The 19,806-nt window shown below is 36.8% G+C and overlaps 1 protein-coding gene across 1 annotated transcript; it reads left to right on the plus strand.

Annotated features, from left to right (window-relative positions):
- The first annotated feature begins 17,176 nt into the window (after window positions 1-17,176).
- Window positions 17,177-18,583, plus strand: LOC137953553 (malvidin galactosylase UGT88C3-like). Its single transcript, XM_068800983.1, has one exon. It carries the CDS (start codon window positions 17,177-17,179, stop codon window positions 18,581-18,583), a length of 1,407 nt encoding a protein of 468 aa, XP_068657084.1.
- Window positions 18,584-19,806: the final 1,223 nt, after the last annotated feature.

The following is a 19,806-nucleotide window of genomic DNA, read 5'->3' on the forward strand; positions in this document are numbered from 1 at the left end:
CAACATACATTTAAAACTTTTCAAAAAATATAGATCGAATAAAATGTATATAAAATTATACATATATTTTATGTAAAATTGGGCATGACATTTACATAAAATTGGGCATAACCTCTACTTAAAAGTTAGCATAATATATATAATACTTGTATAAAATTTGGCATAACCTCTACTTAAAATTGGGCATAATCATAGTCTCTAGAAACGTATTTCTACTAAAATATCTTTTCAATTTATTTAAGAGTCATGAGGAAAGGACAAAGAGTTTTTTTTTTCCCTGTTTATGATCTCACATGTAGGGGTGGCTTTGAATAAATTATATATAAAATTATGCATACATTTTAAAAAAATATAATGATAGGGGCGGTTCAGGATTGAATTTCAATAATGGATTAAAATGCACCAATATTAATATTTTTTACTCCAATTGTTGTCTAGCTTGTTTTGTAATTTTTGAATCTGGCCATAATTTATCATGGCGTCCTTAGTGCCCTTAGATAAAAATTTATATTCTAGGAAAAACTAAAAATATTTTTCCTATGATACATATTCCCAAAAAAACCTTTAAATAAAATCTTATTACTATTAGTGACTTATTAGAAAATTAAAAGAAATATTTTAAAATTTTCTTAGGAAAGTTAAATGGACCTTTTATTGTCTCTTCTAGGGAAATAAATAAAAATTAATAATCAATCTAATATATTATTATACTTATCGATAAACTTTGAATTAAATAAAATATCAAAAACAAAATTGCAATGAAAATTGCTTAATGCCAAAAGTATTACAGCATCAACTGTTAAATACTTATTCAAAAATTTTCTATACAATTTTTTACCCCATCTTGGTACGAAAAATCTTACTTAGAAAATTATATGATTTTTAATAAAAAATTTCAATTAGAAAAACAAACATGAGACACTAATAGTTTATAGAAAATTATTTCTATAAAATTTATTTTTAATTTTTTCCAGAGGAAAAAGTTTTTTATTTATTTTTTATTTTATGATCTCGCACGTGTGAAATCGTACGTGCGAGATCATCTTCTCGAATGGGAAGGGGGAGATTATTTCTCCCATGTTCTGGTTTTCCGCCGAGACGCGGAGGGAAGGGGGTTACGGCACCGGGGAGGACCTATCGTCGAGGATGACGGCCACGACGGAGTCGGCGGCGACGGAAACAGAGGCGACTGCGAGGAGAGGAAAAAATCGAACGGACGGCCACAAAGGCGGCCGGCGAGCAGCTGCGACGGCGGTATAGACGCCGGCGAACAACTACGACGGTGGTAGAGGCGGCGACAACAACCGATGGGAGGGATCGGCGGTGACGAGGTGGGAGGAAAAATTTCCCCCCCCCCTCGCTTTCGCTCCCTCTCCCGCTCCCCCACTCGCTCGCGACCCGTAACCGAGTCATACCGATCCGACTCATTTCGAGCCGGCTCGCGAACCGACGAACCGAACCTAGCTTCAGTCAAGCTCGGCTCGTTAAGGTAAACGAGCCGATTTTGGTGCTCGAGCTCGTTAAATAACGAATCGAACCGAATCGATACCGAACCCAACCGAGCCGGCTCGCAAACCAGCTCGGTTCGAAGCCACCCCTAGCAAGGACGAAAGATTTCGTTGGCAATCAAAATTCCTTGGCTGAGCGAGGAAGAGCCTCTGATGCTTCGGTTTGCGGGACAAGCGAAGCTTTGGACAGATGCGGCCTCATTTGGCAATGGCCGTCTTGGTGCCATGATTTGGGGCGGCGGTGTTGCTTATGAGAAAATCCAACTGACTGTTATAGTTTGTTTTTACCTCGCTCTTGCTGTTTTTTGTCACCCTACATCTTTTTGTATTACATTGAAGGAATCAACTCTAGATTGTTCATATTTAATCCGAAACCTCGTTCTTATGTAAGTAAACTATGATATATAGTCCCAGATCATGGAGATGCAAATTGGAGGACGTGAGAAACTTGAATATATTATGACAAAAATACCACTCCCACAAGAAACTGATACTTCCTATGCAAAGTGGTATTCTGAAAATCAAAATGTAAGGGGTAGTTGCTAACCTCTTTGTCGCCAGATATTATGAAGTACTATATTCGACTACGCACTGCATGTGAAATCTGGAATTCTTTGGCCAAAACTTTCTACGATGGGTCAAATAAATCATAACTTTTTTCATTGAATGAGAGAGTTTTCTCCACCAAATATACTGGTTACCCTCTATCAACATATTATGGTGATCTTGTAGAAAATTTCCAAGAACTTGATCATCATGATAGGATTATAATGAAAGATCCTAATGATGTTATTGCCTATAGAGAATTCGTTGCAAGATTGCATGTACACATTTTCTTAAACGGATTGGATGCAGAATTCAAACAAATCCAAGGCGAGATTCCTAGAAAGGACGTGATATTATCCTGAATAGTATAAATTCATTTATTTGCTTAAGAACTATTACCAAATTTTACTAAATTTTGAATTGTAGCAAAAAGTTGTTTAATATAAGCCACCTAGGCTTAGTTCCTCTCCCCCATTACTCTATCTCGAAGTTTATTGTTGAATTTAGGATCCCTTTTCCAATATTCCAAGCAAGGGAAGAGAGAAAGAAAAAAGAGAAAAGGGGAAAAAGGCTCTCGAGTAGAGAGAAGAAGAGAAGATGAACAATGTATGTGCCAAGCAAAGAGATAGAGATTTACTCAAGAGAGAATAGTAGAACTTGATTAATTCCGAATTACAACACCTCTATTTATAGTAGAGGAAGTGATAGAGTCCTTATACAATTAACCTTTAAATCTCTTAATTACCTTCTAACTCTACTCTCTAAGATAAGTCTATGATGAAAAAATAACACAATCTAATAGAGTTCTAATATAAGCTGAACTATAACTCTTCTTTAAGAACGTGGACATAAGGGAGGAGGCCAACTCGTGACCTTATCTTTGTGGGTCTCACATAATCGTCCACCTCATATTGATAAGATTTTAGCTCGTGGTATCTTTGTGGGTCCCATTTGATCTTTAAGTTTTCTAATCATTTCAGCTTGTGCTTCTTATTTTCTTAACTTGTGCTAGCTTGGGTGAGAACTTTTCTTGGCATCCCACATCCTCATGGTGGATCCCACCAGCTCGTGCACTATGGTGGGTCCCACATTATAAAACTCCCCCTCAAGTTGGTGGTGAGAAAACATCATAGATGCCTAGCTTACTGCAGATGGTAGACATATTCTTGTGAGTGATCGGTTTGGTGAGAATATCTACAACTTGGTTTTGTGATGATATATGCTTTAGAGATAAAAGACCCACTTGGAACTTTTCTCGTATAAAATGGCAGTCCACTTCAATATGCTTTGTTCTTTCATGGAAGACTGGATTCAACGTAATATGTATTGCTGTTTGATTATCACAATATAGGTCATCGAATATTTTTTGTACAATCCCAATTTAGTGAGAAGAGATTTCATCTATAGGAGTTCGCTAACAGTGTGTGTCGAGCTTGCATCGAGCCGAGCCGAGCCCGAACCTGCTTATGTTCGAGTCGAGTTTGATTTAAATATTTCGAGCCGAGCTTCGAGCCGAGCCTCGTCTCGAGCCTAAAATTGTTATCGAGCTCGAGCCCAATGAGTTTGAGCTGAGCTCGAGCCTCAACATACATTTAAAACTTTCCAAAAAATATATTCGAATAAAATGTATATAAAATTATGCATACATTTTACATAAAATTGGGTATGACCTCTACATAAAATTGGGCATAACTTATATATATAATATGTGTATAAGATTGGGCATAACCTCTACTTAAAATTTAGCATAATCTATATATATAATACTTGTATAAAATTCGGCACGACCTCTACTTAAAATTGGGCATAATCAATATATATAATACCTGCATAAACACTCCATAAACACTCCATAAAATTGTCTATACATTCCATAAACACTTCATGATATTGTTTATACATTCCATAAAATAATCAAAACACTCCATACACAGCGTTACATTATAAATAAACTCCATACAATAATCAAACACAACAAAATTAAATAAAATATCACTATCAATTTACAATCACCCAAATAAAAACTATAAATCCTTTAAATAAAATCCTATTACTATTACAGACTTATTAGAAAATTACAAGAAATATTTTAAAATTTTCTTATGAAAGTTAAATGGACCTCTTCTTGCCTTTTCTAAGGAAATAAATAAAAATTAATAATTAACCTAATATATTATTATACTTATCGATAAATTTTTAATCACATAAAATGTCAAACACAAAATTGCTATGAAAATTGCCTCATGCCCAAAGTATTATATCATCCACTGTCAAATACTTATTCAAAATTTTTCTATATGGTTTTCTAACCCATCTTGGCAAGAATATTTTACTTGGAAAATTATATGATTTTTTAAAAAGAATTTATAATTAGAAAAATATTTTGAAAAAATATGAGGCACTAATGGTCCCTATATTTCTATTAAAAATGTCTTTACAATATTTATTGAAATAACCACTAATAGTCTCTAGAAACGTATTTCTACTAAAATATCTTTTCAATTTATTTAAGAGCCATGAGGAAGGGACAAAGAGTTTTTTTTCCCTTGTTTATGATCTCGCACGTATGGGTGGCTTTGAATAAATTATATATAAAATTATGCATATATTTTTAAAAAATATAATGATAGGGGAGGTTCAGGATTGAATTTCAATAATGGATTAAAATGCACCAATATTAATATTTTTTACTCCAATTGTTGTCTAGCTTGTTTTGTAATTTTTGAATCTGGCCATAATTTATTATGGCCTCCTTAGTGCCCCTAGATAAAAATTTATATCCTAGGAAAAACTAAAAATATTTTTCCTATGATACATATTCCTAAAAAAACCTTTAAATAAAATCTTATTACTATTAGTGACTTATTAGAAAATTACAGGAAATATTTTAAAATTTTCTTAGGAAAGTTAAATGGACCTTTTATTGTCTCTTCTAGGGAAATAAATAAAAATTAATAATCAATCTAATATATTATTATACTTATCGATAAATTTTTAATTAAATAAAATATCAAACACAAAATTGCAATGAAAATTGTTTCATGCTAAAAGTATTACAACATCAACTGTTAAATACTTATTCAAAAATTTTCTATACAGTTTTCTACCCCATCTTGGTACGAAAAATCTTACTTAGAAAATTATATGATTTTTAATAAAAAATTTAAATTAAAAAAATATTTTAAAAAAATGAGACACTAATAGTTTATAGAAAATTATTTCTATAAAATTTATTTTAAATTTTTTCCAGAGGAAAAAGTTTTTTTTATTTTTTATTTTATGATCTTGCACGTGCGAAATCGCATGTGCGAGATCATCTTCTCGCGAGGAAGGGGGAGATTATTTCTCCCCTGTTCTAGTTTTCCGCCGAGACGACACGGACTGAGGGTGTTACGGCGCTGGGGAGGACCAATCGTCGGGAATGACGGCCACAACGGAGTCGGCGGCGACGGAAGCGGTGGTGACGGAAGTGGCGGCGACGGCGAGGAGAGGAAGAAATCGAACGGACGGCCACAGAGGCGGCCGGCGAGCAACTGCGACGGCGGTATAGACGCCGGCGAACAGCTACGACGGCGGTAGAGGCGGCGACAACAACCGATGGGAGGGGTCGGCGGTGACGAGGGGGGACTAAAATTTTTTCCCCCCCTCGCTCTTGCTCCCGCTCCCTCTCCCCCGCTCGCTGGCTTGTGATCCCGTTGTCGATTCATACCGATCCGACTCATTTTGAGCCGACTCGTGAGCCGACGAACCGAACCTAGCTTTGGATGAGCTCGGCTCGTTAAGGTAAACGAGCCGATTTCGGTGCTCGAGCTCAATAAATGATGAATCGAACCGAGCCGGCTCACGAACCGGCTCGGTTCGAAGCCACCCCTATGTGTCATGGCTCTGTATTTTGCTTCTATACGAGACCGTGCTACTAGGGGTGACTTCGAACCGAGCCGGCTCAGTACTGGCTCGGTTCGATTCGTCATCTATCGAGCTCAAGCAGAGCTCGAGCACCGAAATTGGCTCGTTTACCTTAACGAGCCGAGCTCGACCGAAGCCAGGTTCGGTTTGTCGGCTCGCGAGCCGGCTCGAAGTGAGTCGAATCGGTATGGATCGGTATAGGATCGCCAGCGAGCGGGTGAGCGGGAGCGGGATCGAGAGCAAGGGGGGAAGATTTTTTTCCTCCCCCCTCGTCACCCCGACCCCTCCCATCGGTTGTTGTCGCCTACTCTACCGCCGTCGCAGCTGTTTGCCGGCCATCTCTACTGCCATCGCAGCTGCTCACCGGCCGCCTCTGTGGCCGTCCGTTCGATTTCTTCCTCTCCTCGCCGTCACCTCAGTTTACGTCGTCGCCGCCTCCGTCGTAGCCGTCATCCCCGACGATAGGACCTCCCCGGCGTCGTAACGCCCTTCCCTCCGCGACGTCTCAGCGGAAAACCATAACAGGGGAGAAATAATCTCCCCCCTCCCTCGCGGGAATCTCGGCGAAAAACCAGAACAAGGGAGAAATAATCTCCCCCATCCCTCGCGTGAAGATGATCTCGCATGTGCGAGATCATAAAATAAAAAAATAAAAAAAATATTTTCCTCTGGAAAAAATTAAAAATAAATTTTATAGAAATAATTTTCTATAAACTATTAGTGTCTCATGTTTTTTTAAACATTTTTCTAATTGAATTTTTTATTAAAAATCATATAATTTTCTAAGTAAGATTTTTCGTACCAAGATGGGGTAGAAAACTATATAGAAATTTTTTGAATAAGTATTTAACAGTTAATGCTGTAATACTTTTAGCATGAAGCAATTTTCATTGCAATTTTGTGTTTGATATTGTATTTAATTAAAATTTTATCGATAAGTATAATAATATATTAGATTGATTATTAATTTTTATTTATTTCCCTAGAAGAGACAATAAAAGGTCCATTTAACTTTCCTAAGAAAATTTTAAAATATTTCCTGTAATTTTCTAATAAGTCACTAATAGCAATAAGATTTTATTTAAAGGTTTTTTTGGGAATATGTATCATAGGAAAAATATTTTTAGTTTTTCTTAGAATATAAATTTTTATCTAGGGGCACTAAGGGGGCCATAATAAATTATGGCCAGATTCAAAAATTACAAAACAAGCTAGACAACAATTGGAGTAAAAAATATTAATATTGGTAAATTTTAATCCATTATTGAAATTCAATTTTTAACCTCCCCCATCATTTATATATAAAAATGTATGCATAACTTTAAAATATTTTTTTAATTATAAATTCTTTTTAAAAATTCATATAATTTTCTAAGTAAGATTTTCTTGCCAAGATGGGTTAGAAAACCATATAGAAATTTTTTGAATAAGTATTTGACAATTGATGATATAATACTTTGAGCGTGAGACGATTTTCATAGCAATTTTGTGTTTGCCATTTTATGTGATTAAAAATTTATCGATAAGTATAATAATATAGTATATTAATTATTAATTTTTATTTATTTCCTTAGAAAAAGGCAATAAGAGGTCCATTTAACTGTCCTAAGAAAAATTTAAAATATTTCTTGTAATTTTCTAGTAAGTCTGTAATAGTAATAGGATTTTATTTAAAGGATTTATAGTTTTTATTTGGGTGATTGTAAATTGATAGTGATATTTTATTTTATTTTGTTGTGTTTGATTATTGTATGAAGTTTATTTATAATGTTATGCAGTGTATGGAGTGTTTAGACTATTTTATGGAGTGTATAAACAATTTCATGAAGTGTTTATGAAATGTATAGACTATTTTATGGAGTGTTTATGGAGTGTTTATGCAGGTATTATGTATATTGATTATGCCCAATTTTAAGTAGAAGTCATGCCGAATTTTATACAAGTATTATATATATATATATAGATTATGCCCAATCTTATACATGTATTATATATATAAGTTATGCCCAATTTTATGTAAAATGTATGCATAATTTTATATACATTTTATTCGATATATATTTTTTGAAAAGTTTTAAATGTATGTTGAGGCTCGAGCTCGGCTCGAACTCGTTGGGCTTGAGCTCGATAACAATTTTAGACTCGAGACGAGGCTCGGCTCGAAGCTCGACTCGAAATATTTAAATCAAGCTCGGCTCGAACATAAGCAGGTTCGGGCTCGGCTCGGCTCGATGCCACCCCTATGTGCTACTACATTTTGCCTCTTGCATCTCCATGTAACCAAATTCCCTCCAACCATTGTACAAAATCCCGAAGTAGATTTCCTGTCATTTGGGGATCTGGCCCAATCTGCCTCTGAGAATCCTTCGAGGTTGAAGTGACTATGATTTTTATAGAGAAACCCTCTTCCTGTAGATCCTTTAAGATATCATAATATCCTTTCAAGTACTTGCCAATGACTAAGTTATGGTTTGTGTATGTAATGACTCACCACACTTACTGCATATGATATATCTGGCCTTGTTATACACATGTAAATAAGTTTTACACTAGTCATTGATATTTTTCGATATCCACATCTTCTCCAGTACCTGCACATAATTTTGTATTTGAGTCCATAGGAGTGTCTGCTGGTTGGCATCTCAACATTCTTGTGTCCTCTAGTAGATCAAGGGCATACTTTTTTTGGGATAGCACAATCCCATATCTGGATTGCAATACTTCAATACCTAAAAAATATTTGAATATTCCAAGAGTCTTTGTCTTGAATTCAGCAAATATTTTTTCTTTTGTTTCCTGGATGCCCTCGGAGTCATCAACATATACTGCCAAAATTACCTTGCCTCTAGGTGTGTTTTTAATAAAAACTGAGTGATCTCTAGAGCATCTGTAAAATCCTGCCCGTATGAAGGCTTGATTAAATTTCTCAAACCATCCACTAGGGGACTGTTTAAGACCATACAGAGATTTTTTATAGTCGGCATACTGGCTCCCCCTCAACCGCATACCTAGGTGGTCATTGGATATAAATTTCTTCTTTGAAGTCCCCATTTAGAAAGGCATTTTTCACTTTAAGTTGATATACTTGCTAGGAAGAGTTAGCTACTAGAGATAATAACACACGTCTAGAGTTCATTTTTGCCCCTGGAGAGAGGGTTTCCTCATAATCAATTCCATGACATTGTATATAGCCCTTAGACACGAGGCGAGCCCTCATCCGAGCCACAGACCCATCCAGATTGTGTTTCACTGTAAACACCCATTTGCAACCGATGTGTTTCTTTTCTGATGGAAGTGGGACTAGAGCCCATGTCTGATTTTCATAAAGTGCCTGCATTTCTTCATCCATTGTTGCCTTCCACCCTAGACGTTTGAGAGCCTCCTGATAGGACTGTGGTACAAATATCAAAGAAATAGAAGAGAAAAATTGACAACATGCAGGGGACAGACGATGATGAGACACAAAATATGATATGGGATGAGACGTAGAGGGTATGGTGCATGATCTGGGTTCTTTTCTTTGTGCGATAGGATGAGTATCATATTTTTGGGCCAATAAAAATTGGAGAAGATGAACTTACCTCAGTGGGACTCGTAAACTCAGCAGGTGTGGTGTCAACCGGTGTTTTTGGGGGCCAAGAATTTTTTTAGCACTGGGCACAACAGGTCGAGGAGCACCTGGTATTGAAGATAAACGTGGAGGAACATTGTTAGAATAGTATGGAGAATCTTCAAAAAATGTGACATCCCTGGACACAAGTAAGCGTTGAAGAGTGGGATTATAACAAACATAACCCTTTTGTGTATGAGAGTATCCTAGAAAGATACACTTGATAGATTTAGGATCAAGTTCACTGTGTTTTGGGGAGAAAATTTAGACAAAACATTGACACCCAAAGATTTTTAAAGGCAGTGAAAACGGATCATCATTTGGTAACAATATAGAGTAAGGAGATTTCTTACCAAGAACGGAAGATGGTAGACGATTTATAAGAAAGCAAATGGTAAGGACTGGATGAGGCCAATAAAAGTATGGAACTTTCATGACATATAATAAACCTCGAGCTACCTCAAGAATATGACGATTTTTCTTTTCGGCTACACCATTTTGTTGATGAGTGTAGGCACATGATGTTTGATGGATAATACCATTTTCTTGACAAAAAAAGTCAAGTTCTTTGGAAATGTATTCTTTGGCATTATCAGACCAAAGCATTTTTATGTTCTGACCAAACTAAGATAGGATGAAAAAACTTAAAAATCAATAGTGTTTCAGAACGTTCCTTCAATAGAAACAACCAAGTGGTACGAGTGAAGTCATAAATATATGTAATAAAATACCTAACTTGAGAAATATTTGAGACGCCCAAGGGTTCCCATTCATCTGTAAGAATTAATGAAAATGGAGTAATACTTTTGACTTCTGGACGAGATGAATATGTACTCATTTGATGAATGAATGTCCCAACCGGTTGTGTAGCCTTGTCTCAATTTCACTGGTGGAAACAGTATTTATTTTTGGCACATCCAGGTAGTATAGCCTCCTTTGTTCACGGCCTCCTCCAATCACCTGCTTTGTTATAAGATCCTGAAATACACACGAAGTAGGTGAGAAGGTGACAGAGCAATTAAAATACTTTGTCAGTTGACAAACAAATAACAGATTCAAAGGGAAGGTAGGAACAAATAGAATATCAGTGAGCGGAAGTGATGGTGTAACGGAAGTGGATCCTTTCCCTTGAACCTTGGTTTGAGAACCGTCAGTTATGGTAACAAACTTATGTGAAAGACACAAACATACAAAATGTAATAAATGTATGTTACCTGTAAGATGCTCGGAGGCTCCTGAGTCAATTATTTAGGGTGAAGATGAGACAGATAGCATACTTGAAGTAGTAGTGGCAGCGGTATTTAATGAGGAACTTGGAGAAGAACCCATCATTTTCTGAAACAACTCATATTCTTCATCAGTAAAAATTTTCTTTTGAGTTGATTTTGTGGGCTGATCTTCCTTTGTCTCACCTACCAAGGCTTGAGTAGCCTTTGTCAAGTCTGAGTTGTCATTGGCATTATAACATATTCTCCATAGTGACCATTTTTTCCATAGTAATTCATTTCCTTGTAATAACATGTATCAATAGTGTGGCCATATCTCCCAAAATGAGTGCATTCTTTACACAATTTTTCCATGCTTTTGATTAGCCAGCTAATCACAATGGTATCATTTTTTAACCATATGTTATAAAAAAATGTCTCCTTGATCAATAGGTGGTCCATGATTGGTGAGATGACAAAGCAGGTCCTTTGTTATAAAAAACCTCTGAACCGATGTGGACCAACTCATAAAATTTGATACCCATCGTAAGGGTATTGTGGTAATTATGAGAATACCACCTTTACTACTCACATTTTCTTTAGCCATAACAGGCACTTCAACGAAAATAATTCTCCAAAAAATTCTAATTAAAATATCCAAGTAGTATTCTTTTAAACAACTTGGTGCATGGAGAAATTTAGCATTAACGCTAAACAATCATTATTTTGATTTTTTTCTAAGTAAATAACCACTCATAATAGACTCAATATCAATCTTCTATATCAGGGGAATCTTGTTCCCATGAAAAAAATATATTTGTTTCAACAATTTGATCATGGACTGGTCTCGGTTAATAGAAAATCCAAACCGACAAAACTGCTGTGATAGCTTCTTCTAGATCAGGAGGCATTCAAATCCACAATCTCATAAGATGAAAAAAATTCACATACTAATCTTTAAATCATCTTAAAAATCTGGAAACCAGTGGCATGAAGTAATAAAAAAAATAATGAAGGAACTTATCTCTCGCTTTTTTATCTTCCTTCACAAGGGGCCTTCTATGAGTAGTGTTGATCATATCTTCATAGAACATTCCTTTTGATGTAAGGATCCTAAATTTAATGCTCTGATACCATGTTGAATTTAGGATCTCTTTTCCAATATTCTGAGCATGGGAAGAGAGAAAGAAAAATGAGAAAAGGGGAAGAAGGTTCTAGGGTAGAGAGAAGAAGAGACGGGGAACAAGGTGTGCGCCAAGCAAAGAGAGAGAGATTTGCTCAAGAGAGAAATGTAGAACTTGATTAATTCTGAATTACAACACCACTATTTATAACAGAGGGAGTGATAGAGTCCTTATTCAATTAACCTTTACATCTCCTAATTACATTCCAACTCTAACTCTCAAAGATAAGTCTATCATGAAAGGATAATACAATCTAATAGAGTTCTAATATAAGTTGAACTATAACACTTCTTCAAGAACGTGGACATCAGGGAGGAAGCCAGCTCGTGGCCTTATCCTTGTGGGTCCCACGTGATCTTCCAACTCATATTGAAAAGATTTCAGCTCTTGGTATCTTTGTGGGTCCCACTTGATCTTCAGTCATCTAACTCATATCAACTTGTGGTTCTTATGTTCTTAACTCGTGCTAGCTTGGGCGAGGACTCTTCTAGGCATCCCACATCCTCATGGTGGGTCCCACCAGCTCGTGCGCCATGGTGGGTCCCACATTGTAACATGACTCAACAAAAGGAGTTTAACGACCTCAACTATGGCCACAATTATAGCCACCTCCATCACTTGATCCGGGTGTTTGTTCAATCCTTAATCCATTACACCACCATATCCTATTTGTACTTCATATTGCTCATTACGACTTACTTATGTAGCTTCATTTTTTTTCACTTTCACCACTTGCCATAGCAGTAAAACTTCCAATTGCTAAATTTTCTCCAACCACAGTGTAGAGGAGTTCATAATTGCACAACTTTGATGCCTTTTTTTCAACAAAAAGAATGTACAAAAATAAAATTTAATGATAATATCAATTAAAGTTTATTAAACAATATATTGTAGTACATGTCATATTACATGAATAAACTCTTCCCAAACATGTGGAGGCACTTCCATTAGCTAGCTTTCATGGCCTTAGGTCCAACCACTTGATGATAGCAATATGCTCATCCTTCTGTATTATTTTTTCCATATTTTGTTTTACGATTGATAACATTATCTTTCATCTTTTCTATTCCCATTTTGTCTTTGAATTCTTGTAGTACTCTGGGCCATGTATCACTCCTCCATTGGCCATTTCCTAACTTAGATCCTTTATAGACCTTCTCAGACAAGATAGTAAGTATAGTCATACATCATGAGGAGTCCATATTTCATATAGTCCCCATTGTCGCGGAGCAATTCCATCAAACATCTATAGGATATCATACAATGAATTTTACTAAACTATTTGTTTTAGAAAAGTATTAAGCACATTACTACTGAAAGGACATATCAAACCTTAAAAACAACCTCTCTCAAATCCTCTTCTATCTACCAAAAAGACCATCCACAATGAAACAAATCAATTTTTTTCTTGCCATTCACTTCATGTGCCTCTTCTCTCCCATCTCCCATCTCCCATCTCCCACCTTCGGCTCATGAGCCTCATAATTTCCAATTCAAAAAGGAATTTCATATATGACAACAATCCATTAAAATCACATGATAGTGCATATTGTTGCACTACAACACAATGAAAATAGTACCAACCATGCTCACGTGACACATTTGGACACAATTTTGTTTCCTTGTCACCCGCAATATAACACATAAAGCCAATGTTGTACAAAAATATTTCATACTAGGCAGTTATCACTAGTTCAGGTTTTTGAATGTTATAACAAGTTAATTAAGTTTTCTTACCTTATGCAGAAGATCACAATAACCAGAAACATATTTGCCTTATAGTATAGAAGCATGAAATTGATTAATATCCACTTGGGACAAGATAAAGTACACATAAATAACTCCGACAAAGACATTCTTAGTCTGTATTAAATATGTCCATGATTTTCAAGAGAGAACAATAATTTCTGCATTAACTTCAATTTTTTTAAACATTTTCTAAAAAGAACTCCAATTATGTAATAATTTTGTAAATATTTTAGTTTTTTGGTTCGAGATTGAGATAGTTTCCTTATTTTGAGATATTTAGAGATCAAGTCAAGTACAAGTCCTTGGGCGCATTCACTGAATTCCTTTATCTTGTGAAAGTGATTAAAATAAGCACAAATACAAAACATACATGCAGTGTCATCAATGTGGATGTTGAAGGCCCTTTAATTTAACTTTGCTATAAAAGTTCCAAACAAAAGGATTGACATTCCAAAGAGGATCGCATTTTAGTAATAAAAGTTCTTCTAAACTCTACCAACTCATTTTTCTCAACTACCAAGTCTCGAAACCCATCAATATATAAGGAATTGCATAAATTTTGAAGCATCGAGATGCTTGGCTTAAGAGATTCACTAATCCTCCTGAGTGGTTATCAAAAAAAGTTTTAAATCCTCTTTCAAAGTTTAAATCAAGATTAGCCCATATATACAGATAAATTTTTTTGTTGACGAAGCTCAAGAAAATAACAAATCTAGTTCTAGTCAATGTAGCACACCTAGCATTCATATCTTGGATACACACATGGGTCCACATCTAGCTAAACTATTTCATACATGGACTACCTAGGTACCTAGTTTCGGACCTATGGTAGAATGAAAATGTTGATAACATCATTTCAGTTCAGCAGATGGTATGTTATTAGCTTGCTAACCAAACCTATCTCTCTCTCTCTCTCTTGATGCTTCCTTAGAAGAAGTTGCCTCTAAGTTCCATATCTCTTGCAATGTGAATAAACAGTTTAAACTAAGCAATAAGTTAAGGATTGTAAGCCAAAATACAACATAAACATTCAATTCCCATTGTAAGGATGTGAATTTCTAAACAATATAATTAATTTATTTAAAAATCATATTATTACATATTTAATTACTCGTTTCATTACCTTGTATTTATTGTAATAAAATTTAAATGTTTAGTATTAAGTATTAAAAAAAAAATTTCTTATGTAATTAACACCTTGCATTATTGATTTAAGATATTTTATAATTTAAAAAAAATTTAAAAATTTTTTTTTAAATCATTTTTTATAGGTTCACGTTTTATTACTTTCTATTTATAATAATAAAATATAAAATTACGAATTTAAAACAGAGATTTACAATGAAATTAAATAATATATATTGATTTAAATATTGGAAGTATATATTTTTTTTTATTTTTCTTTTTTATAGTTGATCTATTTTTCAAGTGCATTAACCCCATTAATGGGAATCCTCCTTGAACTGATGCTGATCCGTCGGAAAAAAACTTGTACGAGTTTACACGAGCAGTTTTCCGTTTTATTCCATTTCATCTTTCTTATACTTCGTCCCAGATAACCACGATAATTTTATCCAGGTACAGATTTGATCAAACTTCAGGTCACTCTTCAACCTCAACGGAAAAGCAGAGTTTCGTGAGAGCACCTACTTTCAGGGCTGACATTCAATTCGGGAGAGAAGATGAATCTGTTTCAGGGGATCTGCCCCTGGAGACTGTAGAATGGAAATTAAATTCTCAGTCCATGATTGAGAAGCTGTTCAGTGGATGCAGGAGGGTCGTCGTACGATGCTTTGACGCCCTCACTTCCATGGCTTCGTCTCTTGCTTTCCTCCCTTCCTCGGTGTTCCTCTGCACATCAATCAGAAACCATTCACCTCTGATGGCGTTCCACTTTGCTTGCCATCGGCTGCAAGCAACTACTTGTATTGCCCTCCTTAGCACCAGTTAAACATTTTAAAGGAAAAAAAGACAAAAACTTTGACAGTGTCTATAAACTTGGACGACGGTTCAAGAAAGAGATTAATGGCACATATGTCAGTGAACCCATATTGATTCTTGCTAGCATGATCATATTTATGTAATATTTTGTGTATTTCAAGAGGCGAATCTCTTCTTAAGATAATGATTACTTGCCTAAATTTGACTTTTTAAGTCTTATTGAAATTATTTATTTTTGTTAACGTATGAATAAAGTGATCGTTAAAGAGGTATGCATCGACATGAAATTTAATTGTTTTGATTTATTTATGTGGTTTATTTTCCTAGATCTTACTAAAATAATTAACTTCAATAGTTTGTCACTGAAGAACCCTAAGGCCCTATTAGTGCCCTTTCTAGGAAAAGCAAAAAAAAAAAAAAAAAAACCCTTTGAGGTAGAAATGTGTTTTCTTGATTCATTAGTGCCCCCCTTTTCAAGGAAAAATATTTCTACCTAAAAAACCATACATGGAGAAACAAATGGTTTTCCAGGTAAGGCTTTCCAACCATCAAATGTCGGAAATCTCCTACTTGGAAAAACATCAGGCTGTTCGATGCCTCGACCTAATTCATTTCTGCAAAACCACTTCCTCTTAAGATTTCTCCTTAACACTCTCTTCGATCCTCGATCTGGTAATACTCTCTTCCTCTCCTTCTCTCTCTCTTCTCCACCGGTTTCCCCTCTCCTTTGTGATCTTCATCCACCCCTCTCATGCCATTCCTTCCCTCCCTCTTCCTCTCCATGGACCCTCTATTTGTTAATACCACTATTTCTTTGCTTCGTTCCACTACTACTTTTGTATCCTGCATTATTCTCTCCAACCTTTAATTTTTTGCAGTTAGGTTTTGTGGATGATTTCTGGCGATTTTCATCTTCTAAAAATGGTTTTCGATTAATGTATATTTCATTTCTTCTTTTCTTTAACTTGGTGGAGTTTCTCACTTTGGGTGCCTAGGAATCCAGAGACCTAAATTTTCTAGGTTTTGCTTCACGAGGATGGACTTAAATTTCAGGGCGTTTGAATACCCAAATTGGATTCTCCCACAATGAGTTTATGTCTAGTGTTTTCCCATTGGATCATGGTTCACAGATGAAAATTAATCTTTTTTTAATGAGTGATCTTTCTTAAACTCGAGATCCACGTATCCCAATGAGTCATACAAAGGAGAGAAGTGATCTTCGTATACGATCTGATAATGAATCAAACTTGTTTGGATGTTACTGCTATTCTATCTTTGATTGAGTACTTAATTTCCTGCTGTTCTTGATATTTCAAAGAAGGGAGAGATCTTTGGAATATAAAATCAAACAAAATCCAATTAATGGAATATAAAAGAATAAGCAGCCGCCATGGCTGGTCTTAGAGTTAGGTCTACACAAACTCTTGGCGATTACTTTTGGCTGTTCTTCACTCGACTCTCATCTCGTTTCATCTCCACCCCGGAGCAAGAAAAGAGCAGGGGAAAACCGGTTAAGGAAGACGAAGGATGAAAGTTGGTCTTGTTGTTCTACCGGTGCCGGGACGAGGCCACCTCATATCAACCGTCGAATTTGCAAAGCAGATTAACCAGCACAACCGCTTCTCCATTACCATCCTCACTATGGCTCCGCCAGTTCCAGGTATGCTCACCCTCCCCGCTACCTTCTACGAGTCTGTTGCCTCCTCCGGCCTCGATATCAACTTCCTTGATCTCCCACCGGTCGACCCGCCGAAGGAACCTTCTCTCGAAGCCTTCACCTCGCTCTACATCGCCGGACACGCCACCCACGTTAAGGATTCCATTCTCCGCCTGCAGTCGTCTATCCGAGTTGTGGCTCTCGTGGTGGACCTCTTTGCTACTACCATGGCAGAGGTGGGCGACGAGTTGGGTATTCCCACCTACCTTTTCTTCACATCTGGAGCGGCGTTGCTTTCTCTCATGTTGTATCTCCCCACCCTGGATAAGAAAATTGAGTCCGATTTCGAGGACTTGGAGGAGAACTTAGACGTCCCCGGGCTTGGATCTTTCCCACCGCTCGTCATGCCGACGCCGCTGATGAACAGAAAAAACGAAGGATGCAAGTGGTTCGTGGAACACGGTCGGCGGTTCAGATACATGAAAGGCATTATAGTCAACACCTTCCGTGACCTGGAGCCGGCGACGCTCGAAGCAATTGATGAAGGCCAGTGTTTACCGGATTATCCGACCCCGCCAGTATTCCCGGTGGGTCCGATCCTTTCCCTAGAAGATCAGGATCCATCCCATCCCTGCATCACATGGCTGGATACTCAACCTCCCCGGTCGGTCGTCTTCCTCTGCTTCGGAAGCATGGGTGCCCTGCCGGAGCCGCAGGTGAAGGAAGTAGCCCTCGGACTCGAAAGGTCAGCATACCGATTCCTGTGGTCGATCCGGACCCGCCGCTCCACCAATTTCACCCCTCTTACAGACGCCATCCTGGACGAGGTCCTGCCGGAGGGGTTCATTGACCGAACCAAGGAACGTGGCCTCGTGTGGCCACGATGGGTCCCGCAAACGGCTATTCTATCCCACGAGGCGATCGGCGGGTTCGTCTCCCACTGTGGTTGGAATTCGACCTTGGAAAGCCTGTGGTTTGGGGTGCCCATACTAGCCTGGCCACTCGCAGGGGAGCAGAGGCTAAATGGGTTCGTGCTAGGGAGAGACATTGGGGTGGCTGAGGAGGTGGAGATGAACTACAGGGGGCAGACGTTGGTCGGAGCGGCAGAGGTAGAGAGGGGCGCGAGGTGTTTGATGGGAGAGAGTGAGAAAGGGAAGAGGGCAAGAGACAAGGCCACGGAAGTGAGGGCGGCGAGTCGGGCGGCAGTGGGTGCGGGAGGATCGTCGTCCGAAGCGATGACGCGCCTCACTGAACAGTTTCTGGCACTTGCACCTTGAGAGCAGAATCTCTCCACGCACCTGTAACACATTTACCAACTTTCTGGAATGTCAATCGTAAATGGGAGAAGATGAAACAGTTGTTTTTAGTATTTTAACGAGAGGGATTGGGCACGACTCATACACCTCAATCAATTTTTTATTGGCAATTTTACTAAATCATTCAATTTTTAACAAAAATTAACGAAAATAATCATGATACTTAGATTATAACATTCAAATACATTCACGAGCAATTTAACAATTACTAGTTTGTTCACTTCTCCTTCTTCTCCTTGATATTGAGACTGTAGGTAGGTTAATTAGTTCCTCTAAATCCTCATAACCATCTTCTTGATCTTGTCTCAATGCTATATTATCCCTAATTACTTTTAGTGTTTCCTCTCCTTTAATCCCTTCCTCATTGTGATTTGATATCGGTATAGAATTGTGAATTATACAACATGTAATGACAACTTTCACTTGAGTTTTTATGGGTATGGAAGTGCTCGATCCAAATGTGTAAGCCATTGCTACCACCTACCAAAAGTCCTCTCAATTATGCTTCTTATTGATGTATGTCGATGGTTGAATAACTCTACTATAGTTTGAGGGAAATGATTTTCATCATATTCATTTAAATGATAACTAGTTGAACGACAAGGTGCCAAAAAACCAAGCAAGTTAGCATACCCAGCATCTACCAAGTAGTGTTTTCCTAAAATATCAAACAATAATAATGATTAATATGAATAAAGGTAACATGTAAAAAAATATATAAATAAAATAAACATATTATCTCTAGGGATGACAAGCCCGTTCGATGCATCTAATGATTGCATCAAAATGCAAGCATTAGTTGTTGATTCTTCCCACCCAGCTACTACAAAAGTAAACTCCATATTAAAATTACAAGCTGCCATCACATTTTGTGATAAGTAGTATTGTGTCTAATTCCAAAACCTAGCAATGTCTTTGCTAATAATGTGGGTCTTTATGTAAGTGTCATCTATTGCTCCAATGCACTTCAGAAATTTGCACATTGAAAGTTAGTATAATTGTTCTTTTAAATGAATAAATACACAAATAATATTACAGTAGTTGTTTACCTTGAAATAAGGATAATACTTATCGTTACCCTCTATTTTTAGATGAACATTTCTAGTTAAAGGAGGACATATGTAATCATTTTTCAATTTGAGTATTGCCTTTAGTTCTCTAGTAAAATATGTACTAATAGTCCA

The sequence above is a fragment of the Aristolochia californica genome, unplaced genomic scaffold (genome assembly GCF_029961685.1).
Source record: "Aristolochia californica isolate CCGP_79_NKW_82.1479 unplaced genomic scaffold, dmAriCali1.0.hap1 SCAF_16, whole genome shotgun sequence".
Classification (NCBI taxonomy): Eukaryota; Viridiplantae; Streptophyta; class Magnoliopsida; order Piperales; family Aristolochiaceae; genus Aristolochia; species Aristolochia californica.